Genomic DNA, 22,672 nt, shown 5'->3' with positions numbered 1-22,672 from the left:
TTGTCATATTTTCCCAGATCCTTCTCAAAACCGTCTTTACAGTAGATATTACAATTGAACACTTTACCACCTAGTACCTTAAAAATAATGGAAGAACCTCCAACTAAGAGGACAAATTTAAAGGCTGGAGAAGATAATTATTGTAGCTTAAAGAAGTGAAAAAGGGCAGACCACTTGCAAAATAGAATTTTAAATGTCGATAAAACAAATTTAGGGCGTTACAAAGGAAAAGGAGTAAATCAGAAATGATTTCATATGCTAATTCATGTACACTGATCTTAAAATGTTAATATGATTTCATGTTTAATGATAGATGTTTATCTTTATTGTGATATAATTTTGTTTTCAGATGAATGCATACAATATTTTAGCAGCAACTATTAGTACAAAATAGAATATATGTACAGTGTTTTTGGTTATTTTTCTTTAAATTGTTCTGAAACTGGACCTTGGAAACTGGTCTTTGTGTACAAACCTATTACGAGAGACCACCTGTCTTGAGAGACTGGTTTTATTTTGTTGGCAGAAGGGGCGGTCTCTTAAAACAGGTTTTACTGTATACTTGAAGCATCTGTAAGTTACATGATGCTGAATGTTGCAAGTCTATGTCTGCTACGTATGGCTGAAAGAAAAAATAGTAAATATACTTTCATTGTACTGTATGTATAGATTGCAGAGATTGACATTTTGTTTTTCCTTCACAGTTCAGGCAACCAGGGTGAAAACGTGTCTGGGGTATGAAGTATGGCCAGGACTAAAAAAAATGTTCTTGACAGCATTTCCAAGGCCAAAAAGAAGCACTACAACTATTTTCGTTTAAAGTCAAATGGAACTTTTCATCATAAACATACTGCACGAAAGTCATTGCCAAGTGCACAGTTTTATGAAGTGAGAGAGCAACTTGCTGATGTGAGAGAAGTGATAAGGAATAGTGCTATTTTCAAAGATCAAGAGAAAGGTCCAGAAGTTGTTGTCTGTTCTTCTTTCTTGTCGGATCCATCTACTTATGTCAAATCTAGTTCCCAAGCGCAATTTTCCAGTCCATTAGCATATGTCCAAAAGTCACTTTATGCAGAAAAGGAACTTGTGGTGGAAATCAATTCAGATTCTGAGGAGGAACAGGCATTGGACAGTGATACAAAGGAGGAGAATAGAACTACCTTCAAAGTAGGTGATGAACTTGAAGCATATATTAAGAAGAATTGGAAGAAACCTGTGATTTTCCTCTCTGACGTGCTTGACGACCCTGTGTATAAAATGTCATACAGTCCAAAGGGACTCCGTAGCTCTTCCAGAAATATATTCCCAAAAGTATCCCCTCTGGCAGAAACCACTTCTCCAAGATCACTCAGGGCAAAAAAATCTTCCAAGATAGAGAAAGAGGCTGGCAAAACTAGTCAGTCAGAGAATGAGCTGAAGGGTGTGGAATCTAAACAAGAACATCCCAGTAAACAAGGTTCAAAGTTATCCTCCAGTATAGGACTTGAAGGTTCTAAAAAACTTGTATCCATCATCAAGAACTTAAAACCATCGGAAATGACATGCAAGAGAACTTCCTCGCACGAGAAAGGGTCACCACTTCAGGAACGCCACAAGTCTAGTCCCAACCCATTACAAGTTCCAGACAAGCCAACAGTTTCAAATAGTCCCAAATTAAGTGCACTTAAATCCTCACCTAGCTCAAATAATAAAGAAAAACTCTCACCCAGAAATCAGGCATCTCATATGTCTTGCAGTAGTGAAAGCCCAAAACAGGTTCAAAAAATCACAATATCAGGGGCAGGTGATTATCCGAGTCTTACCAAATTTAATGAGAATGACCAGTTCAGAACACCCTTTTCTCATCATCCTGAAAGTTCTTCTGAAGATGAGACACCTCAGCTAAGAGCACAGCGAAGAATTCGCTCACCAAATGCAAGATACACAGATAATATGATTCTTTTTCCATGGGACTCCCCCAGGAAACGTGATTCACCTCGAAAAGTTTTGCCAAAACCTAAGTCCCCAAACAAGATCCCCAACTCTAGTTCTAAATCTGACAGTTATATAGATGAAAGAGGTCCAGAGATGAAAATGAAATCTTCCGGTACAGAAAGTGAGTCAAATGATAGTTGCATCAGTGCCAATCAAGTTTCACATGCTGTTAGAAATCTCGCTTTTGAACCAGATTCAAAGAAGGAAATATTGACCAGTGATAAAAAATCAACCAGTGAAAACATTCCCAAATCAAAATGTTCTTTGAAAGAGCATGTGCCTTCTTCTTCAGTGGAGATCAAGGACTCGGAAACAAGCTGTTGCAACTTGGGTCTAAATAAACTCATAGCCAAAGTTAGTGGTAGCATAGAAACTGTGAATACAGTGACTTCAATGTTTGAAGTTTTAACTCCATTGTTTGGAGCTGGATTGGCTTGTGATAGTGACAGTGAAAGTGATGAAAAAGACAGCGAAGGTGATGGTGAAGAAACTAATAGTGATAGTGCCAGTGATAAAGGTAGAGGCATACAAAGAAATGATAAATGCGGTGATGAATTAGGTGATGAGTTTATGCTAGATTCCCAGAAAGAGCTGTTTGGTATTCAGAGAAGTGTGAATGTTATAGATGAGGTACAAGGCAGTGATAATGCGAAAGAAACTGAAGGAAAGCCTAAAAATGCAGCAAAACTTGATAAAAGAAAAGTTGCAGAAACCTTTTCCAGTAATGAGGAGCAGCTTTCTCCAGATGATATGCCAGGAAGGACTGGGGAATCCAAAGATTTGTCTTTAGCAAAAACCATTACAAATAAAATTTCATCAGCAGATGGTGAAATGGATGGCCAGGTAGAATCATTTTCATTGATAGAAGCAGATCTTGACTTCAAGGAATCTGAATGGGAATCAAAGAAACCAAGAAATATTTTTGATCTCTTTGAAATGTCTGGTTCAGAAGAGAAACATGATTCAAAAGGTATTAGTGAAGTAAATAATTCTTCAGAAAAAGATCAGTTACAAATTCATAGTTCACCAATCAAATCTTCAGACATCAGCCAAAAGTCACCAACCAAAGGAGAAAAATCAAGTGATGGAACTCAGGAAAGAGCTTCCAAGGATAATAGCATTTTAGATAACAAACACCTTGTAGACTCTAATTCAGACAGGGGAAGTGAAAAGAATACACCCAGTAAAGAAAGTGATGGATCTTCGACCTCTGCAGTGTTCAGAAGACCGGTTCCAAGAAAATCCACTAAAAGAGAAACTGTTGAACCTTTACCAATGACTGTCCTAAAAAATGTGGAACTGCCTGACAGTACTAAAATGTCAGCCTTTGTGAGTGATAAATTAGAAAAATATTTAAGTGCAGTCAGAGGAAAGCCTCTGGCATCAGTTAAGAAGGACCCAAATGAGCCACCTACACTTGAAGTAAACAATGACCCAAGTGACAAGGAGCATTCAGAAGGAGGCTCTGAAAACAAAGTTTTTAATCCAAGGTTTGAAAAGGAGATTATGGAGTCAGAGCCAGATTTTGATGAGGTAAATGGTCTCCTTTTCATATCTTTCCCAACTCAGAATGCATTGAATGCTCATCTTGAGGTGGAGAGGAAGGTTCAGTGGGCCACATCAGAGCAAACTATGCTAGGTGTTAGTCGAATCAACAGGCTAAAGGAAAAGGCAAAAACTCTTGGAAGTTCTTCTAAAATCACTGAGTTGAAAATGGAGGAAGACATGAAAGGAAATCTTAGAGGAATGCATAAATGTGCAGAGAAATATAAACGCATTTTTAGGAGAGAACTGGAATTTATTTTGGAAGCAAAAGAGATGACAATTCCACATCAGGTAATGATTAAGTCCCCAACCAAGACTTCAGATATTACGAAAATCAAAGGCTGGAAAAATAAGTTTTCCAATGTGGAAGAACTGCAAAGTGCCACTGGCCTGAGTTTTACAGAATCTGGGAAGCTGCACTGGAAAACAGAGGAGAAGCTGGTGAAAAAGTTAGACCCTAGTAATGCCAGAAAAATTGGTCTTGAATTGAAAAAGAAAAGGCGCAAGTACTTTGCATTCACAAAAAGGAAGGGAATGTCACGTGGTGATCCAAAAGCTAAGGTCAGCCATGGGGTTGGTTTTGAAGGATCTGGCGATGATTCTTTATCAAGCAGTGTTTCTTCTGTTGTAGCACAGGAAAATATCGCACAAGAGAATGACCAAGAAAAACTGCCTTACAGTGTGAGATTCTTTGCTCAACACAAATATGACAGAAGGAAAAAGTTTGTTAAGGTAATGAAGCTGAGTACAGAGGATGAGTTCATTTTGAAGAAGTTGGGTTCACAGACTATTGCTCAGCGCACTGCCAGGAGAGAGCGAGAGACAAATGATGAACAAGAACCAGAGCTGCAAAGAGATCTTCTCTTGTTTCCTCGGCTTACTCAGAGCATGGCTTTAGCAGCAGTGTCAGCACTGGACAATGTGTTGCTTGTCTCTGGCAGAGCCAGAAGAAAGGAATCTAAAACAAAAGGTCATCCTGTCAAGAGGAAGCTTGAAGAGGAGGAGAAGGCAGTTGAGGGGGATTGCATGAACATTCCAGGAGGAACAGAGGACATAGAAGAAAGTACAGATGCCTACAGTGAACAGGAAACTGCAGATGGGGAGACTTATGAGTATAAATTGAAGGAGGTGAGAAAGGACCAGTTTGATAAAGAAGTTTCGACTTCTGATTCCAGACCAAGCTCAACATCCAGCAAATCCTGTGGTAAACCAGGTGAGTTTGTATTGGCTTGGCCTTGTATTATGAATATTTATTATGAACTTTTTATGTAAATCCATGTGCCATTTTATTTATGAAGTAACATTGATGCTTTTATAGTATTTTTTTTGTCAGATGGTTAGACTGCAAGTGTTAGACTTGGCTCTTTTTTTTAACCCCAAGCTTTTGTCCCCTCCCATGATAAATCTTAACCATGCACTTGAAATTTGAAGACAATATAAGTATTGTATCAGGGTTTACTTTTGAAAGATTTTTTAAAACTAATGCTGTGTTTATCAGTCTGGAATTTGCCCACCCCATTCCTCAACTTTTTAATATCTATCGTGCAGTATATAAAGATATCCCTTTGACTTTGATCCCCCCCCCCCAAACTAGAATTTCACCCATGTTAATAGGAATTTCCTGAGCTTTACATGAGATATTCTTTAATGCAAAGTTAATATGTTAGTGCTTAATTTCATATCCAGTCTTCATGTCAGTTCTGTTGACCTGAAATAGAAATGTTCTTGTACATATGATTATGAACATATAAAACAAACTGACATCGGGAACAATAATCATATGTACAAATCTTGTATATTTTTTTTTATGAAGACAAATTGTCCAGGTAACATGAATGGCTGACTGTATAAGCAAATAATTTAGAACATACTGAAAGCAAGATGTTTTACTTTGCTTGCATGATGACAATATTATTTATTATTGCCTTGCCAATGAAATTGAGAGGGGGATATAGCAGTTTGCTGATTTCTTTACAGTTTGTACTTGTGACCTAATTTTTGCATTTAAGTGACTTTTGTACTATCAGCTATCCATTCTTTGCATACTATACATGCATTCTGGACTTTATTTCACCGAAATTTATAAAAATAGGTACATGTATATAGATTTATTGTAAGAGTCATAAGCTGGACTACACAAAACTAGGCAGTTGTGATCTACACAAATGAAAATGTAAACATATATCTGGGAAAATAACCATAACAAAAATAGGTGACTGACCTAATTTTCTTGCATCTGTTGGATTTTAATTTTCATCCATATTTTGTTTGACTGGTTGTAGCTTATAGGATTGTCTTTATCATCTGTTATCACAAGTAAGTCCTAAATGAACACAATGCCACTCAGACGTCCAGTACGGCTATAATAGCAGCCATCTTGAAAAATCTTGTCATCATTATTCCTTCAGAGTAGATGGTTATATGAACAAGTAGATGCAGATTGACTATAAATATGGCACTCTTGACAATATTTTTACATCAGTTTTTCAAAAATGAATGGTTTTATCAACATGTGATTTCACTAGTAGACTTTTTATGGTTCTAAATGAAAATAGTGATGTTGGTACATCCAGTATGGCTGCCATGACCGCTGTCTTGAAAATCTTGGTGTCACTGCTCCACCTGATTGGATACTCTTATTAACATGGGCATTTTCACCAAAAGACTGCAAATGATGTGTGCTTGATCCTAAATGAAAATTGTGTCAATTTGACATTAATTCTGTCCAACACTGCAGTAAATTGGCAAATCTTATCACTGAAGAATATCAGAGATGGTTTTCACACTCAGCAGTTAAAAGATAGGAATAGTTCTGTCTGGACTTATTGGAAATTTGTTTGACCCAGTATAGTATCAGTGCATTTGAAGGACTACTTTTATTACATTGTCTGTATCTTTTGACCCTGTTACTGGTCAGACTTTATTTCAACCCCTTTCTGATGAAACTTTTCATGAGTAATGTATGGCACTAATATTTCCTGCCACTATGGTGGCTTAGTTATTTGTTTAAATATAAACGAATGATTAAAATGTTCAAATCCTGTTGAGATTCCTTTCACTTCATGTCTGTGCATGGCATTTAACTCCCATTGCCTTGGCATCAGATTTCCATAATGTCTATACATTATATAGCGTACCCCAAATGTACACTGTCTGTGGGGTGGTTTGGTTTTATAAGTAAACACCTTGTTTCCTATGTACTTGTATTTGTTAATTGTTTTTTTTTTTATAGATTGAGTGATGATATTCAGTAACATTGCTACTGCACATAACTGCTGTTGCTGCTGCAGCTATCACCAGTACTCGGTTGCAGTTATGTTTCTATACTTATTGTCATATGACTATTAGAATGGCTGCTATTACTGCTGCTACACACCAGCACCACTGCTACTAGTACTGACTGGAATTGCCACCACAACTACTACTGCTATTTCTTTTAGCTTTGTGCAAATAAACATGCCCATTTTGTTACTGATGTAATCAATGTAGATATTTCTATGTTTCATTTCCTGCCACTGTTTCCAATAGCAACAAAAGCAACCAATTTGTATTGGTCTCCAGACTGATTGATAATAAATAAAAATATTTTTTTTAAATAATCGTCATGAATAATTTCATGTTTTAATACTTCATTATAGTTTAAATGTTGCCTGTATCCTCTGGTGTCAGTATACTGGAACATTTGTCATCAGCAGTGTTTATTTCACTTATGCTATATTAAACAGAATCAGTATTGGCACTTACAACAAAAGGCTATTTTACTTTACGCTAATTATCACACATTTTATATATCCTGGAAGATTGTCTCTCTAAAACTTGAAATCATACCATGTGTACTCTCTTTAATGTTGGGGCCAGCTACAAAAACCAAAGAGACCTATATATGCCATTACATAATGTGCCAGCAGATCTGGGTCTATACAGTATATCAGTAGAACAAACAGCATACACCCTGATCTACTGGATCATTATGCAATGGAAGATCAGGGTCTGTGTTATTTGCTGTTGGACATATATGTGAGTGTAGATCTTATGTAGTCAGTTACTGATATGGAAAATCATAATTGACCATTTGTTCTTGCTGCTCTTGTGATCACACTTTTATAATTTTGATTACTTCTCACACACACATTGATACAACTATTGATGAGTGGAAAAGTGGTGATACTTGACTAACAACCAGTACTGTCTATATTCACTTATAAATTAAGTCCAACTGCAAAGGCCCAGAGCTTCTGGACATTATGTGATGGCAGATGAGAGTCAGTGTCTTTTACAGTTGGACTCCTAAACCAGTAAATATAGTAGATATCAGCATTTTGCAAGTACAGAATAATGCTAGTAAAAATTTGATATAAGACTACATGCACTATCTGTACTGTGGTGCATTTCCAAAGGTCAAGAATACTGATTACTAAGATAAATTTCTTTATTTATAAATGTAGGTACACTGTACTATACAAATATTTCATACAAAGTTTGCCATACAGCATAAATATGGTACAAGCAATTCATGCCCTTCAAAAATGATCTTGAATTCTGTTAAATGCAGTAATTCAGATGTTTTGTTCAGTTGAAAACAAATGTTTGTTCAGCTGATTTGCATGTTTTACCTGCCCAGGAATACTGTATATGGTTGATGGCAGGTGTGAAGTGGGCAGGGCCTGTCCTAATGGTAGGTGGACTTCACTAATAACCTTTGCCCCCCTTTTGTGTCAGTCTGGAAGTAGATGTACAAGAGCTACAGCCAATATCACAAATATGCATCCCTATTTATTGCAATTATTCCATTTCATGGGATCATGTACACAGTGTAAATGGGAGAGTCAGCCTGGGTAATGGGGAGGCACAATAGCTCAGGTGGTAGAGCATTGAACTCCTCATCAAAGGGTTGCTGATTTGATACCCACTTAGGCCAGTCAGGGTCATCTGCCTCAGTATGTCCGTGGGAAATGTACTTGGCTCCAATTTCCTTGCTCCCCTTCTAATCTTCGTGAGCAGCAAGTAAGTTATGCAGGTTTTAAGTATCTTAAAAACACTAGTCTCAACTAAAACTGATTTTTTTTTTTTAATATTGTAGTCTCAGTCAAGTCTACATGTACATAGACAGTAATAAGAATGATTGATTGGTGTTTAACAAGCATATCAACACATTACACCGTGGCAGCTGACCATGATTGATCTGGGCAGGTTTTGAAAGATGAACCCTTATAGTGGCAAATCCAGCTTGCTGATCACTGTTCCACTGTGCCTGCATAATGGATAAGAAGCTTGACATTTTGCAGCGAATCACGCCTTTTACCTTACTGTAATTGTTATATGAGCTTCAGTTTTGTTTCATGATGCTGTACCAAAGTCAGAAATTATGTTTTATCTTAAAGTTTAAACACAACATTGCTGTTGAAAACTTGTGTAACTTTCAATGTTGTATGCATAACAGCACTCAATATTTAATCATCCTATAAACATGTCACCATATTTTATTCATTCACATCCTTGACAATTGAGTAAGTTTGAGACAAACTTAATTTCTGACTTTTCACTAATACTGATGAGATGCAACTGAAACTGTTAATTCATATGAGAAGAAAATTGGAAATATTATATACCTGCATTTTGTTAAGATTCTTGAAATTGTGCAAATACTGGACACAATCACTGATTAATCAGATTTTCCCCATTAAATGATTCCATGTAGTGGAGCATATATATCATTGTAGTTCTGTTGAAATAATGTTGAAGTAAAATTTCATTCATTGTTGCACCTTGAGCAAGCCAGGGGACAGTTACCCACTTCAATGTTTCAGTGGCCATCTTGAATATCAGTATCTTATCAGCACACCAGAATGGATGGTCATATTGTGATGGGGTTTTCTTACGATATCTTGTTAGTCCTAAATGAAAATTGTGCTAATCATACCTCTAGTATGGCCAAAATGGGTGAATGAGTGGATTCTTTAGTGCTAGTACTGTTATATTTCAGCCACTGATATTTTATGTGAACTTGTAAGGCTGTAGATTCAGGTGTTGGTTGTAAGCTTTTGTACAAGTACAGTCCTTGGGTGAGGTTGTAGACTAAGCTAATGCTATGGGCAACTGTTATTTAGAATTTATCAGATAGAAAAAAATGTATGGTATAATCCAGGAAATTACCCATATATATATATATATATATATATATATATATATATATATATATATATATATATATATATATATATATATAGTGCATTATATCCTTTTGTTAAGCCTGCTGCTGCTGTTCAATATGCAGAAAAAGATTGCTCTATGTACATGTATTGTAAAAAGCACAAACAACATAAGCATTGGAAAGAGATGTGGATTTAAGTGCTTGTCAATAAGCTTCATTGCTTCTATCAGTAATTATTTCTTTTCTAATTTGGTATATGTTTATATGTGTGTGTAAAAGGACGAGTTGACTTGATAAAGATGTGTGTGATGCTGCTGTTATTCATATTAGTGTATACTTGCCTGGTTGTATACGCAAATAAAAGATCCTTAATGTGTCTTAATATAGATATGAAACAGGGCTTGTGTTTTGAGGAGCACAGGCATTGTCGCATGCCACTGCACTCCTTAAATTGCCTTGTGGAGATTCATCCATTACTCTTCCCAATTTAATTGTTAAAGTCAAAGATTTCCAGATGTTTTCAGAGTGAACTTCTCGATTTTATCCCAGATTTCATGACAGTTGCCTTGCACAAATACATGTACTGATATGCTTACAGGTTCTGCCATTTTGGTATACAGTATGACATCATGTGCTGTAAATGACAATGTCATAAATATTTGAGGACAGCGAATAACTCTTCACAACACTATCAGGAGAATTATTCACAGTTCTCCAGCATGTTTCAAAATACAAGCCCTGACGAAAATTATACAGCCAGTTTGTAACATTATACTATAAGCTGCTTCCAGCAAGGAGAATATTGTTTTTCAGGGAGTTATAATTTTTACCTCTAGTAATTCCAGTTAGAGAGTCACCATAGTATCACTAACTGCAGTGAATGATGCAAATAATGACACAGCTGTTTTATACTGCAGTGTATTACCTTATGTCATCATGCAAGGTACACAATTTGTGTCATGTTACACTGCAAGACACTAACACATGTAAATATCGATATTAGCTGAGAAGTTCTGTTATTATCATAAATGATTTTGACTGAATAGAAAGAATATTTTGACTGAATAGAAAGAATATATGTGGATGCTGGCACATCACTGTAATGGAATGTAAATGTCTTACCAAAGTTATTGCATATATTTTCAGCCACTAAATTTTGTTCTGAAATTGATATGTACAATTATTGGATGATTTTATGTACTGTAAAAATGCGTTTATAAAATAAAGCAGCTGAAATGCCTCAGGTCAGTACCATGATGCATTGCTGCAATTACACTACTTTTCAAGGTGCTCATTACTGGTGTACTGATAATAGTGATTTTGGAACTTAGGTCAGATGATTATTGGACATCTTGATCAGAGCTGCTGTCAATCTGGTACTTGGGCTGGTTGTATGGTTGGTATATCTTTATCAGTTTTCACCAAATAATAAATGATACTATAATCTACAACCACTTTTTTGTTGGTTTTGAGTGATTTTAGTGACAGAAGCCTACAATTTTTAGCTTGTTATTATTGATTACCTTGATCAGTACACAAGTCTTGTAAAAGCATATACTTATGTACAGTTGTATCTTATCTCAACCATTCTTTCTTCCAAGTTCTTAGGCAGCAGTTTGGAATGGATTTCATGACACCTAGCTACCCCTAGTATAAGGGACCTACAGAGGCTTCACTTTGTACATATATCTACCTCATTTGGTTAAGGTTTTGTTTAGCTCAGTTTTTCTTTTTGCACCCAGTTCTGTTTGTTATACCTGGAATTAGGAAACTTGGTGAGTGGATACATCTTGACAAGTGCTAAACCCTCATAACAAACATTGTTCTTGCCAGAATCTTCAAACTACAAAAGAAAAAGCTGTTCATGCCAGAATCTTCAAACTGCACAACTGTATACACCTGTGTCAGTATCACACCAAAAGGAGGTCACTGTGACATAACATGCACATTTTGCATTTTACTGGCTTAGGTTCAGTTTTTACATTTAGTTCATGACCACATGGGTTATGTATACCCTGTGTACATAGTTGTACCATCATGAAACTTAGAAATGCATCTTGAAGAAATTTTTATTTAATTTTATATTTTTAGTTTATTTCTCAGTCACTGTTCATATTAGTCATCAGATATGATGACTTTTTGCATATCTATTAGTAGAACACCACTGCAGTAAAGAAAAATCACATTGACTTGAATTTTACATTGTGACAGCTTCAATGCTGTACGAACTGGAGTGCCTAACATTCATGATTGGTCCAGTGTGTCATTTGGGCAAATGCCTTACAGTAAGAATTTACCCTAAGCAAGTGCTATTTTTCAAAACTGACATGTCCTGTTTTAAAAGTAATAAATCATCTGATTACATAATAAAGAATGCTCATTTACTTATCTCTCATTCAGAGGACAAATGGTAAATTGAAATAGAATTACAAAGAATAGATCTGTTACATGCAACTGACACAGGCTGTTTAATGTATGTAATGTCACTTATAGCAGCAAGATCAATAACATGAACTGGTTGACTGGTGCTTTCTGTTATGATTTAGATAACCAGGTAAAACTGGTGTTATCATGTGGTGGGTTAGGCTGCAGCATTTACCAAAATTTATAAATGTGCACACATACAAGAACAAGTACAATGGTACATTATTAAAGCTGCTTGAAACTCCAACTTTCCCCAAGCTCCATGTTCAGCCATGCAGTACCTCACTTAACTAGCAGTTGTTTCATTGCTGTGCATCGTTTATATCTTCTTTTGATAGGATTCGGTTTGAAAATCATTATTTCTTGACTAAATCTGACAATTTAAGTAACAGGTCCATTGGATTGACTTGATCATTTTTTTGTACTGCTGCATATGTTCACTTGATGAAAAAATTTATAATGCAACTGAACATACTGCCTGGACACGTGCACAAAGAGAAGAGAAAAAATAAAACATAAGAAAGAAATGGATACAATTTGGTCTGTCTAAGTTTTAATTGGATTTATAAAATGGCTGAGAACATGAGCAATGACTTCTAAACTTGATAAAGGTTTTCTGTAAAATAAAATGTTACTAATCAAAGTCTCAAAAGGTAAATAATGTACTTAGAAGAACACTTTTATCAGAATTATATGTAAATCATTGATCCATGTGCAGAACAACCTGTTCGAATCAACATTGGCATTTTCCTAACAATGTTACATTCAGTTTGAAAATTATACATACTTTAAGAGAATTCGCAGAAAATGTTTACTTAATAGGTCACTTGAGATGGAAATCATTTAATTTGTGTTAGAAATTCAACATCACTGACAGCCATGTAAATATTTGTTCACATGATTACTGATTTTGTAAATACTTGTAAATGTTGCAACCTTAACATGCAAAGACTGTTTTGATATATAAACATGGCAGTTGGTGAAAAAAGTTATGGTCACTAATCACTTTGATCAGCTCCAACTTGTTTTCACTGGAAGCAAAAGGCAAGTTCTCTCTCATTGCAACTCTTACTGGTTCCTTTTTGTGATTGTCAAGGTGGTCTTGAGCAGTGCCATGGGATGATTAACAGGTAATATTTTTTAAAATATTAACCTTACCATCAAGCAGCTGTCATTGCAGTATCCTTGTCATGTACTGCAGCTCCATCTGCTTGGACGGCATCAAATAGCTTTAACCTTATTTTACTTTTTCTTAATATGTCATATTTATGTTTGAAAATGTCTGCTTAAGGATTTATGTCATTATGTTTCATCTGATGATCATTTCGATAAGCCTGTGTCATAACACAAAATGTTGCCATCTAGAAAACACTTGCTAAAACTTGACAAAAGGTATACAAATATGTGTATTTCATGGACCTTCTTGATTAGCATTTCATGTATTATTACATCAATGTTTAAATCCAGCAGTCAATTTGTTCAGATAAATTACAGCAAGCTCTTTAAAATACCTTAAATTTGTTTTAAAATTAACACATATTATAAATTTATGTATTAAAACTAACACTAGTATTCATGTATATGTACTAAAACTAACACTAGAGTTAATGTATACGCATTAAAAGTAACATTAGTATTCATCTTTATTTATTAAAACTAACACTAGTGTTCATGTATAGTATCAATAATTTTACCAATAACCATAACCTATATTTATCCATGTTACTAGTCCTGTTATAAAACTGATATTAATATTAAAGAAAGAATGATTAAATAATACAACCATTTTAAGATTATCCCTATAGGTTACTTCTTGTGACTGTAAGAACATTGTAAAAAGATAATATGACTGCCTGTTTGACCCCAAAAGATAGCTATGAATAAAAATTGCATAACATCATCTGAATTTTATTTCTTCTGTAGGTTGCCGATATGGCTGCATTTGTCATCTATGTAAATTCAACGAGAGTCCTGATGAGAGCAGCCAGTCCGAGTCACCCAGTTACTCGGAGAAAAATTTCATGGTCTGTGACAAGGAATACTGCCGGCTCGGATGTATTTGTGATAGTCTTGAAGGCAAAGTGGAATCGCAGAAAAATAATCATTGTAAAAAAGCAAAATGTATGCTGGAATTTAAGTGCAGGCCAGATTCAGAACCAGCTAGGAATGATCAACCTGTGCAGATAAGCTTGGGATTAAGGCAAAAACACACCAACAGGCAATCGGATAAGGTAGTCTCAATTGTAAGAAAATTTCAACAAGCAATAAACTTGTAAGAAATTAGCTAGAAAACAAAAATTTATGAATATAGAGAAGACTCCATTTATAATCAACTGCAGGTCATCTCTCAAACATGTTTTGTTAAAAATAGGGGTTTGCGATACTCTTTACAATGATGAAAACACCTGCAAATTTTAGGATCTGGCAAAGAAATAAATCTGTAAACTTTATCCAAGTCATTGTTTATATCAACCTTGACAAATTGCCCTGATTTTACAGCATGCTTTTTGTTCACTATTAGATTTGTTCTCCTCTGACATTTTTATATCACCGTGATTTGTTTTGTCAGTTGCGTCACTTGCATATATCTACTGGTGTATGGCATGCTGTACATATTATTTGGATGTTAGATTTATTGACAGGTTCAGAGAAACAAGGAAGTTGTAATAAAATATGAAGATCTTTAAAATACCCTCATATAGTTGCTTGTTAGTAGTCTGCTGATTTTGTTGTCTGCTTACAGATTTTTTGCAAAATCACAAAAACAAAAAATTTGCTGCGAAAAAGAATGTGATTTATATTAGCCGTACCATTGTTATTAGAGCTGGGTACCTTTAAAAATGTTATCCTGTGGTATTTCTCAACATACCGTGATACATTCAACAGTATACTGCAATTATATTAGAGACCAACAATTTATTGTTGTGGGGCAGGAGTCTGACAATTTTTTGTTTAATTTTACCTGTCAATAACTGGAAGAAATAATTTGCTCTTATTTATAGCAATATGACACCATATTATATCCATGATATTATTAGGAACAAAATATTAATGCTCTTGATATAAAAGAAAAAATATTTTAGCTCAAAAAAAATCACATAACGTGTAATGCCAACACCCAGGCAAGATATTTATCAGAGAGGGCCAGTAAACGTTAAACACACTTAACAAATGAGCAGATATTTAGTGAACTTAAGAAATTATGTATAGTTCAGACAAAAAACAAGTGCACTCTGAAAATCAAAGGATGATTCGCAGTCTTAGAAAGGAATAGATATACTTAGCACATTCACATATGCTAGTAAGTAACTACTCATATCCCAACATACGTAGGAGAGCAATATTAGAAACTTTGGCCTCTTGTTCATTCAGCTATTCTTTATATGCAGACCTAGCCCTAATTTTTTCCTTATTTATCAGTGTACATTTACTTGATTTAATATTCTGGGAGGAACTAAATTTTGTGAAATATTATTGAATTATATCTTTCATCCTACTTAAAGGAGACATACTATTTTTTGCTATCGATAATTCCATCCTTTAGTCCATCACTCTTTGTGTTAGCACAGTATTTCAGGAACTGTTGAGCCAAAACAGACCAAACTGGATATTTAGATACCTTGAGTGTCTCACAAGATCTGATTTTGTTATGGCAAATAATTGTTAAATTATTACCAGCTGTTAGCTTGTCCATCAGACAGGTAAATTTTATATTCATCTGGGTGTTAATATATATACATATATTTGCTTGTGAGTGAAGAATCTATATACAGTATTTAATTCACACAAATTTAACGTTTGATAATGCCAGATTAGCAAAGTTTACAAACATTTAATTAGCTAAACTGGAATATAATTGCATTATTTTTAAATAGTTTTTTTTTTCTTGAAAAATTCAGGCTTCAAAGGAAGGTAAAACAGTGAATGAGAACAAGGATATCCCTACACTTACCTCAGGTGAAAAAGACAATACCACCAAACGAGATGAGGAGAAAAACAAAGATGCAGGGAAAGCTAAAAATCGTTTCTCTACTCTTCCTAAAAGGGAATCCACATATCGTCTAGCGAAAAACCTGGATGCAATCAGTCGAAAAGCTTGGCAAGTCTATGAAAGTAGCGAGATATATGTAGACCAGCGAGTGAAAAGGAGAAAAAGCGTAAGTTGCACAGGACTTGTACAGTACTGGAACAGCATTTATTACTTAGGAAAAATAAAACTAGCAATCAAACCTGTCAGTACAGTTGAACCTGTTAATAATGGTCACACGAGAAATGTCCCAATTTTTGGCTTTTGGAAAAGGCTTCCCTTGTATAGAGGCAAGCCGAGAGATCAAGGACCATACCACTGTCAGGATCCAGTCTTGGGTCAACACTAGTTTTCTTTATGCCTGCCATGTATATCTGAAGTGGTTTGAGATGAATTATGATATACATTTACCTCAATACTTTATTGATGGTGACAGCATAGATGTTAAGCTTTTTCACATTAGTTTATTGAGGGTGGATCATAATGGATTTCAGGGATGAATACTAGAGTCCATCCTTTCTCTCTCTCTCCACATAGATATATATATATAGAGAGAGAGAGAGAGAGAGAGAGAGACACACACACACACAAAGTAGATAGGAGATACTTGTTAACATTAGCAGAATTTTTAAATATATATATGTTTAAATATATATATATAGAGAGAGAGAGAGAGAGACACACACACACACACACAAAATAGATAGGAGATACTTGTTAACATTAGCAGAATTTTTAAATATGAATAAAAAATATTATCACACAGGTTGGAGACATTTTTTAATTTGTACTCTATAGAGATTTAAAACCAGGTCACTGAGTTACTGCACCATTCACCTTGACTGCATGCTTCAACCCCCATACCATCTCGACAGTGCACATTTCACCAAGAAATGATGCTACATAGTTGATGGTATTGGCATTCGTGTGTAGTAGATACACCCACATGTTGACCCAGTAATTAATAATATAAAAATTGAAAAACAGGTGCCATTTGAAGTTCCTAAGATTACTAGGATCTGGTAACTTTTACACAATTGTCCGATGAGGGGAGTTATTTCATCTGGGGATGAGGCAGGCATCTGTTTCTGCTTTGAAAAAGAAACAATTGCCATTTTGTATTATTGTTATTTATCCAGACTTGTATATCAACCAAAAATGTTTGATTAATGAAAAGACTTGTATAATGTCATCATTGTTGTCATAGTTTATGGCCATCAATAAGTTTGGGGATATTTGGATTCCATAAGTCTTCTATCTCTTTATTCTGTATACCTTGTGTGTTGCAGGACCCAATAGAAGTCCAAAAGAAGGATTCCACAAAAACTGCCCAACCATCCGAGTCACAATTCCAAATAAAGCTGGAGGATGATACCAACCAGCATCCTGCACAAAATATCAAGCCTGAGAATGCTATAGATCAAATACAGTCAGAAGTATGTACATTTTTACACAGGGTTTTATTATATTAATAAGTGAACAATTTTTATGGATTCCACAGTTGCCTCATACCACACATTTAAAGATCCCATTAAATGTCAGCCTGTGGAGAGAAAAAAACATAGGAGCCAATATTTGTCGGTGGCAACTCTCAAATTTGGAAAATGACAAAATTGTCTTTTTTGTGTCAAAACAGAGAAAAAATTAGAGCAATTAAACTAAACAAATTGTATCACATGATATGAATTATGGTGCACAGTATGTAAGCTAGCATGGCACTAGAATTTTCAAAGTAGTTGGCCAAATTTGTCAGAAAAATACTGATGTATTTAATTATCTGGATTACAAGAAAAGGGCTGCACTCTGGAATTATTTATTTCTAATCTGACTCATATTCAGCTTGAGTCAATACCAATTACTTATTTAGTATTTTCTTTCTTATTTCCAACATTTCACTGAAATTGTGCTTTTCAAACTAAAATTTGTTCATTTTGTTGCAAAATTATGTATTTCTGCATTGGTGAGAAATTTAGTCCCTTTTTACAGTTTATATGACCAGGAGGATATGTTACACTAGCAGACATCAGGGACTATCAGGGATAAATTTGCAGACAACAGCACAGACTTCTAAATTTTCAGTCACTAAACATGTCATTTTTATTAAAATCAGTTGCCATCTGAAAACTTGGGATTCATGTTGGCAATTACAAATGCTACCATCAGGTACAAGCATTGTGTCCAAAATGTGTTGAATGCAATTGACAATGATACAAAGTGACATTTGCCATTGACAAAACAATGATGAGTCTCACAATTTCATTCTCGTATCATGTAATATAAATTATACTTATTGGATATTACCAATGTATTTTTCTTGCCCAGGCTTGCAAAATGGAGAAATTACATTTGTTTCACTAATTTTGTATGAATTGGACTTTTTTTAATGATGTTATTTACAAATTGTCGGTGATGAAATTGCCCCATAAGTGATAAAATATATTGATAGAGTGAGAAACTTTTGTGCTAATGTATATTATAATGTTGGTGAGCATGTTTATTTTGAAAGAGTGTGGCTTTGTTATTAATGTATCTCTCGGGTCATAGCAGAGTCCTTGCTATATATCCAGTTCTGTATTACACATACTTTGTTTGTTTGAGAGACTCAAACACAGCTCAAAATTCCAAAATTGAAATGTTTTGTAACTTACAATAGCATGTAATTATTTTGATAGCACTTTTTTAGTTTGATACCTAATTTTTCATTCCTTTCCTACCGTGCTTAATTTCAACAAGAATTTGCATGAATGTTAAAATACGGGTAAGACTGGGGACTAGGTGTTGTACTGAATCAGTCTCATAGTTTAAATAAAGACTGGAAATTGAGTGACTGGAGGATGGAATTAGGTTTAGTAAAGGGTCAGTTCCACAGGTACTAGAGGAATAGGAACTGGGTGTTGTACTGAATCAGTGTCAGGTAAAGACTGGAGGACTGGGAAGTGGGTGCAATATCAAGTCAGTCTCAGAGGTAAAAGACAAGAGAACTTGGAACTTGGGCATAAGACTGTAGGACTGGGAACAGGGCATAGGTATCATCCTCATAGGTTAAAGACTAGAGCTGGAGACTATTTCTGTTGTGTACGCCAATTATCAGATCGCAGTGTGATTCAATTTGGACTTTCTTGCTCAAAAGCTTGCAGTAGAACTCTTGGACATTATGTAATAGTGAGGTTGTTTAAGATGGGGATCTATATTAATGTTGAAACATTTTCTTTTTTATTAGTTGAACCCAACCACAGGAGAATTCGAGATCTCTGATGATGATGAACCATTTTCTAACTTCAGTGATGAAATACTCTGCTCTAGAACTATGGTTTATGTACCAAAAAGGTAAACTAGAACTAAACGTTTTATTTATTGTGCATCATTTGTACAAATTCTGTTAAGGATGTTGTTTTTGACAAATTCATGTTTAATGTGCAGCTCAAAAAGATACCATGGATTAATTGTTATGCTAGAATTTAATTTCATTCATTACAAAAAGGTTGTGAATTGCCTAACAAATCCACATCCAAACCTGTACACATACTATGGGGTGGTTTGAAGTCTGATGTCACTTCTTCATAAAATGATGCAATAGATGCAGACCAATCTGTCTGCAAGACATCCATGTAAATTTTAGACACCAGTATTTCTTATGACTCAGTCAGTTGTAGGGACCTTTTAACAGTAAATACTGAATATGTCTGTATCAGATCCTATTTTTGACAACTTGTAAATCCACTTTAAATAACACAACTCTGTCTTTTCATCATTCAAGATTTCATGGTTATATCCAGCTGTTCTATTAGCTAATTTGAAAGTTTTAGTTACCTTTATCATATGACTGGACTCTACAGATATTATTCATTTTTTTATAACTCTGTCATGGATTCATTCAACTATTCATCCATTTACTAAAATATGTTTGTCACTACACACACATTTATCTTCTGATCTCGTTGGTCTTAAATTAAAATTGTCACTCAGACATCCAGTGTGGTTGCCAAAGGGACCATCTTGAAATTTTTTTTATCACTACTCCTGGTGAAAGATGGATACGTAGTGTTTTCTGATATGTAGTTGGTCCTGGTGAAAGATGGATACGTAGTGTTTTCTGATATGTAGTTGGTCCTGGTGAAAGATGGATACGTAGTGTTTTCTGATATGTAGTTGGTCCTGCATGAAAAGGGTGCCAGCAGTCGGACATCCATTATAGCCACCATGGCATCCATTTTGAAAATCTTGCTTCTCCTAAAGAGAAAGTCATATTGATCTGGGATTTTTTTTCTGAAACACTTTCTGATGTCAGGTAGATTATACTTGAAAAAATGATGCAAATTTGATGTCTGATACTACCACCACAGTGGCCATCTTGAAAATCTTGTCTCTATTGCTCCTGAAATGATGGTTTTGGGCTTTTCACTAAGAGACTTGTTATGATGTCTGATTGTTCTAAATAAAAGTGGTGCTGAACTGACATCCAACACTACTCTTCCTGAACAGAAAGTCACATTGACATAGGGTCTTCACCAGAAGATTTCCTAGTTGTCTAGTTGTTCCTAATTGAAAATTATGAATATCTGACCTTCAGTATGGCCACCATAATGGCCATTTTGAAAATCTTATTATTGGTGTCTCCCAGATGGATGATTATATTGACATTGGGCTTTCTTCAGAATACTTTTATGATGCCTAGTTGTTCGTAAATGGAAATGGTGTGAATCTGATGGCCACCATGGCAGCTGTCTTAAAAATCTTGTCCTTAACTTGTTACCTCATTTAACCCATTATCTCATGCAAGTGCCTTTGGACATCTCTACTCCATTCGCATGGAAGCACCTTTTGACTTCTCTACTCCAGTCGCATGGAAGCGCCTTTTGACAGATGCTGTAAACATCAGCCATTTTAAGCTGGTTTTTGTAGCGCCACCATCGGGGAAAGACCCCTATTAAATACTACATTAATTTCTGAGAATGACAATTACGTCAGATCATGTGGTCACTGTTTATGCCCTAGTCAATATCTGCTATTTAAAGTAACTGGTTCATAATCTCCAAAATGGAGGTCATGGATTTCATTCAGTACTTACGAAGTTTTCATGATTAGAATCACAACTATGAAAGATTCAATAACTTAGGTAAAGGCTTTTATATTGATGTAGGCTGCAATTAGTTTTTATAAATTATCAAATTCAGGTGACTTAGTGATGTAGATGCGGACAAAAAATGTGTAAATTTCGAGTATGAGAAATGGCAGCTATGGTTGGTCACACGGTCTCACTGATTTGACGGTGAACAAGTTCTCTCAAGATTTTAAAGCACATAAAAATTCTTCCGTGAAAAATAATTACACGGCTATAACAATTGGACTTTACTCTTAAATTTTTCCACACATGATAGATGTGTACCAAAAATGTAAAATGGTGAAAATTGCTGTTAAACGTAACATATACTACATTGCTTAACAGTTAACAGGCAGGCCTATGAATTTGGAGTCGAATAGGTAACAGGTGTTCTATTTATAGCACGCTGCACTTGGTAACTATGCTCTATGAGGTAAAGAGTTAAGTAGCTTTGGACGCTTCTATCCCATTCTCATGGAAGTGCCTTTTGACGCCTCTACCCGATTCACATGAAAGCGAGTTTTGATGCCTCTACACCATTTTCATGGAACTGCTTTTTAATGCCCGCTGTAAACAAATACATTAATTGCTAATTCCATGAGTTTATAAATATGGTGTGATGTTGGAAATTCGCATGTTGTGTTATGGTAATCTATACCAATTCCCACCATCATGCTTTGCCAAGAATCACACCTCTTGTGCTATAAATAGCAACATATATGAATACAAAATAGCACAGGTTGCCTTGCATGATTTGAGTTTTAAAAGTTCATCTGCTGTTCAGCAATGGAAGTCAGTGGACATAGAACAAAAAATACAAATGATCAGTCATAAACCCTACTCACAAGATTACAGAAAATTTCAAGAAAGATGATTGAAAGAGTGCCAACGATGTTGGAATGTATTATCTTTTGTGCAAGCAACACACACCTTGAAAAAAAAATATCAGCTTCCCAATCAGCTTTATTTCAGCATACTACTATTTACCAATATGCTGTCCAGGTATGACACCAGAAATCAGATGATCATGCTGTTACCACACAAAACAAAAGCTGTACATGAATCAGCATAAATAAGTACATAGCAGAGATTTAAAACGCTGACATTTATTTTGTTGTTCCTCACATTCCATTGCCCTCTAAAAGTGGGTTTTCTTTGCAGAATAGACATATCTGCTGCTGCTAATGAAAGAAAACAGGAAATTTCTTAAGAGAGGCTGTTCAAAGGGCCATTCAAAGAATGATTTAAGTGTTAAGAGTCAGTTTAGTATTTTGTGCTGAAAAATAATGCTTTATATAGTTTGAACTTCATTGAAATTAATAGATCTTCTTTCCTTAGAAATAAATTTTAGTTTTAGACACTGTACATTTGCCCTGCTCCCACTTTTTGGTGCTGCATACCTAATTTGGGGTCATTGCGAGTACAAAAAGCCATGGAAACACTGGCAACA

General features: G+C 35.1%; 1 protein-coding gene across 2 annotated transcripts in view; it reads left to right on the top strand.

Annotated features, from left to right (window-relative positions):
* LOC149797965 (uncharacterized) overlaps positions 1 to 22,672 on the top strand; it is an 85,352-nt gene that overhangs the window by 18,220 nt on the left and 44,460 nt on the right. For both annotated transcript variants that reach the window (XM_089963048.1, XM_089963047.1), the window contains exons 2-6: positions 705 to 4,732; positions 14,018 to 14,325; positions 15,994 to 16,251; positions 17,411 to 17,557; positions 19,342 to 19,448. In XM_089963048.1, coding sequence (XP_089819174.1) covers positions 745 to 4,732; positions 14,018 to 14,325; positions 15,994 to 16,251; positions 17,411 to 17,557; positions 19,342 to 19,448 — 4,808 coding nt within the window. In that variant the 5' untranslated portion in view covers positions 705 to 744. The remainder of the gene's footprint in view (positions 1 to 704; positions 4,733 to 14,017; positions 14,326 to 15,993; positions 16,252 to 17,410; positions 17,558 to 19,341; positions 19,449 to 22,672) is intronic.

The sequence above is a fragment of the Sinohyriopsis cumingii genome, chromosome 6 (genome assembly GCF_028554795.1).
Source record: "Sinohyriopsis cumingii isolate HCF-2022 chromosome 6, ASM2855479v2, whole genome shotgun sequence".
Taxonomy (NCBI): Eukaryota; Metazoa; Mollusca; class Bivalvia; order Unionida; family Unionidae; genus Sinohyriopsis; species Sinohyriopsis cumingii.
Note: the sequence above shows the minus strand (reverse complement) of the source record. Positions and strands in the feature narration are given on the sequence as shown.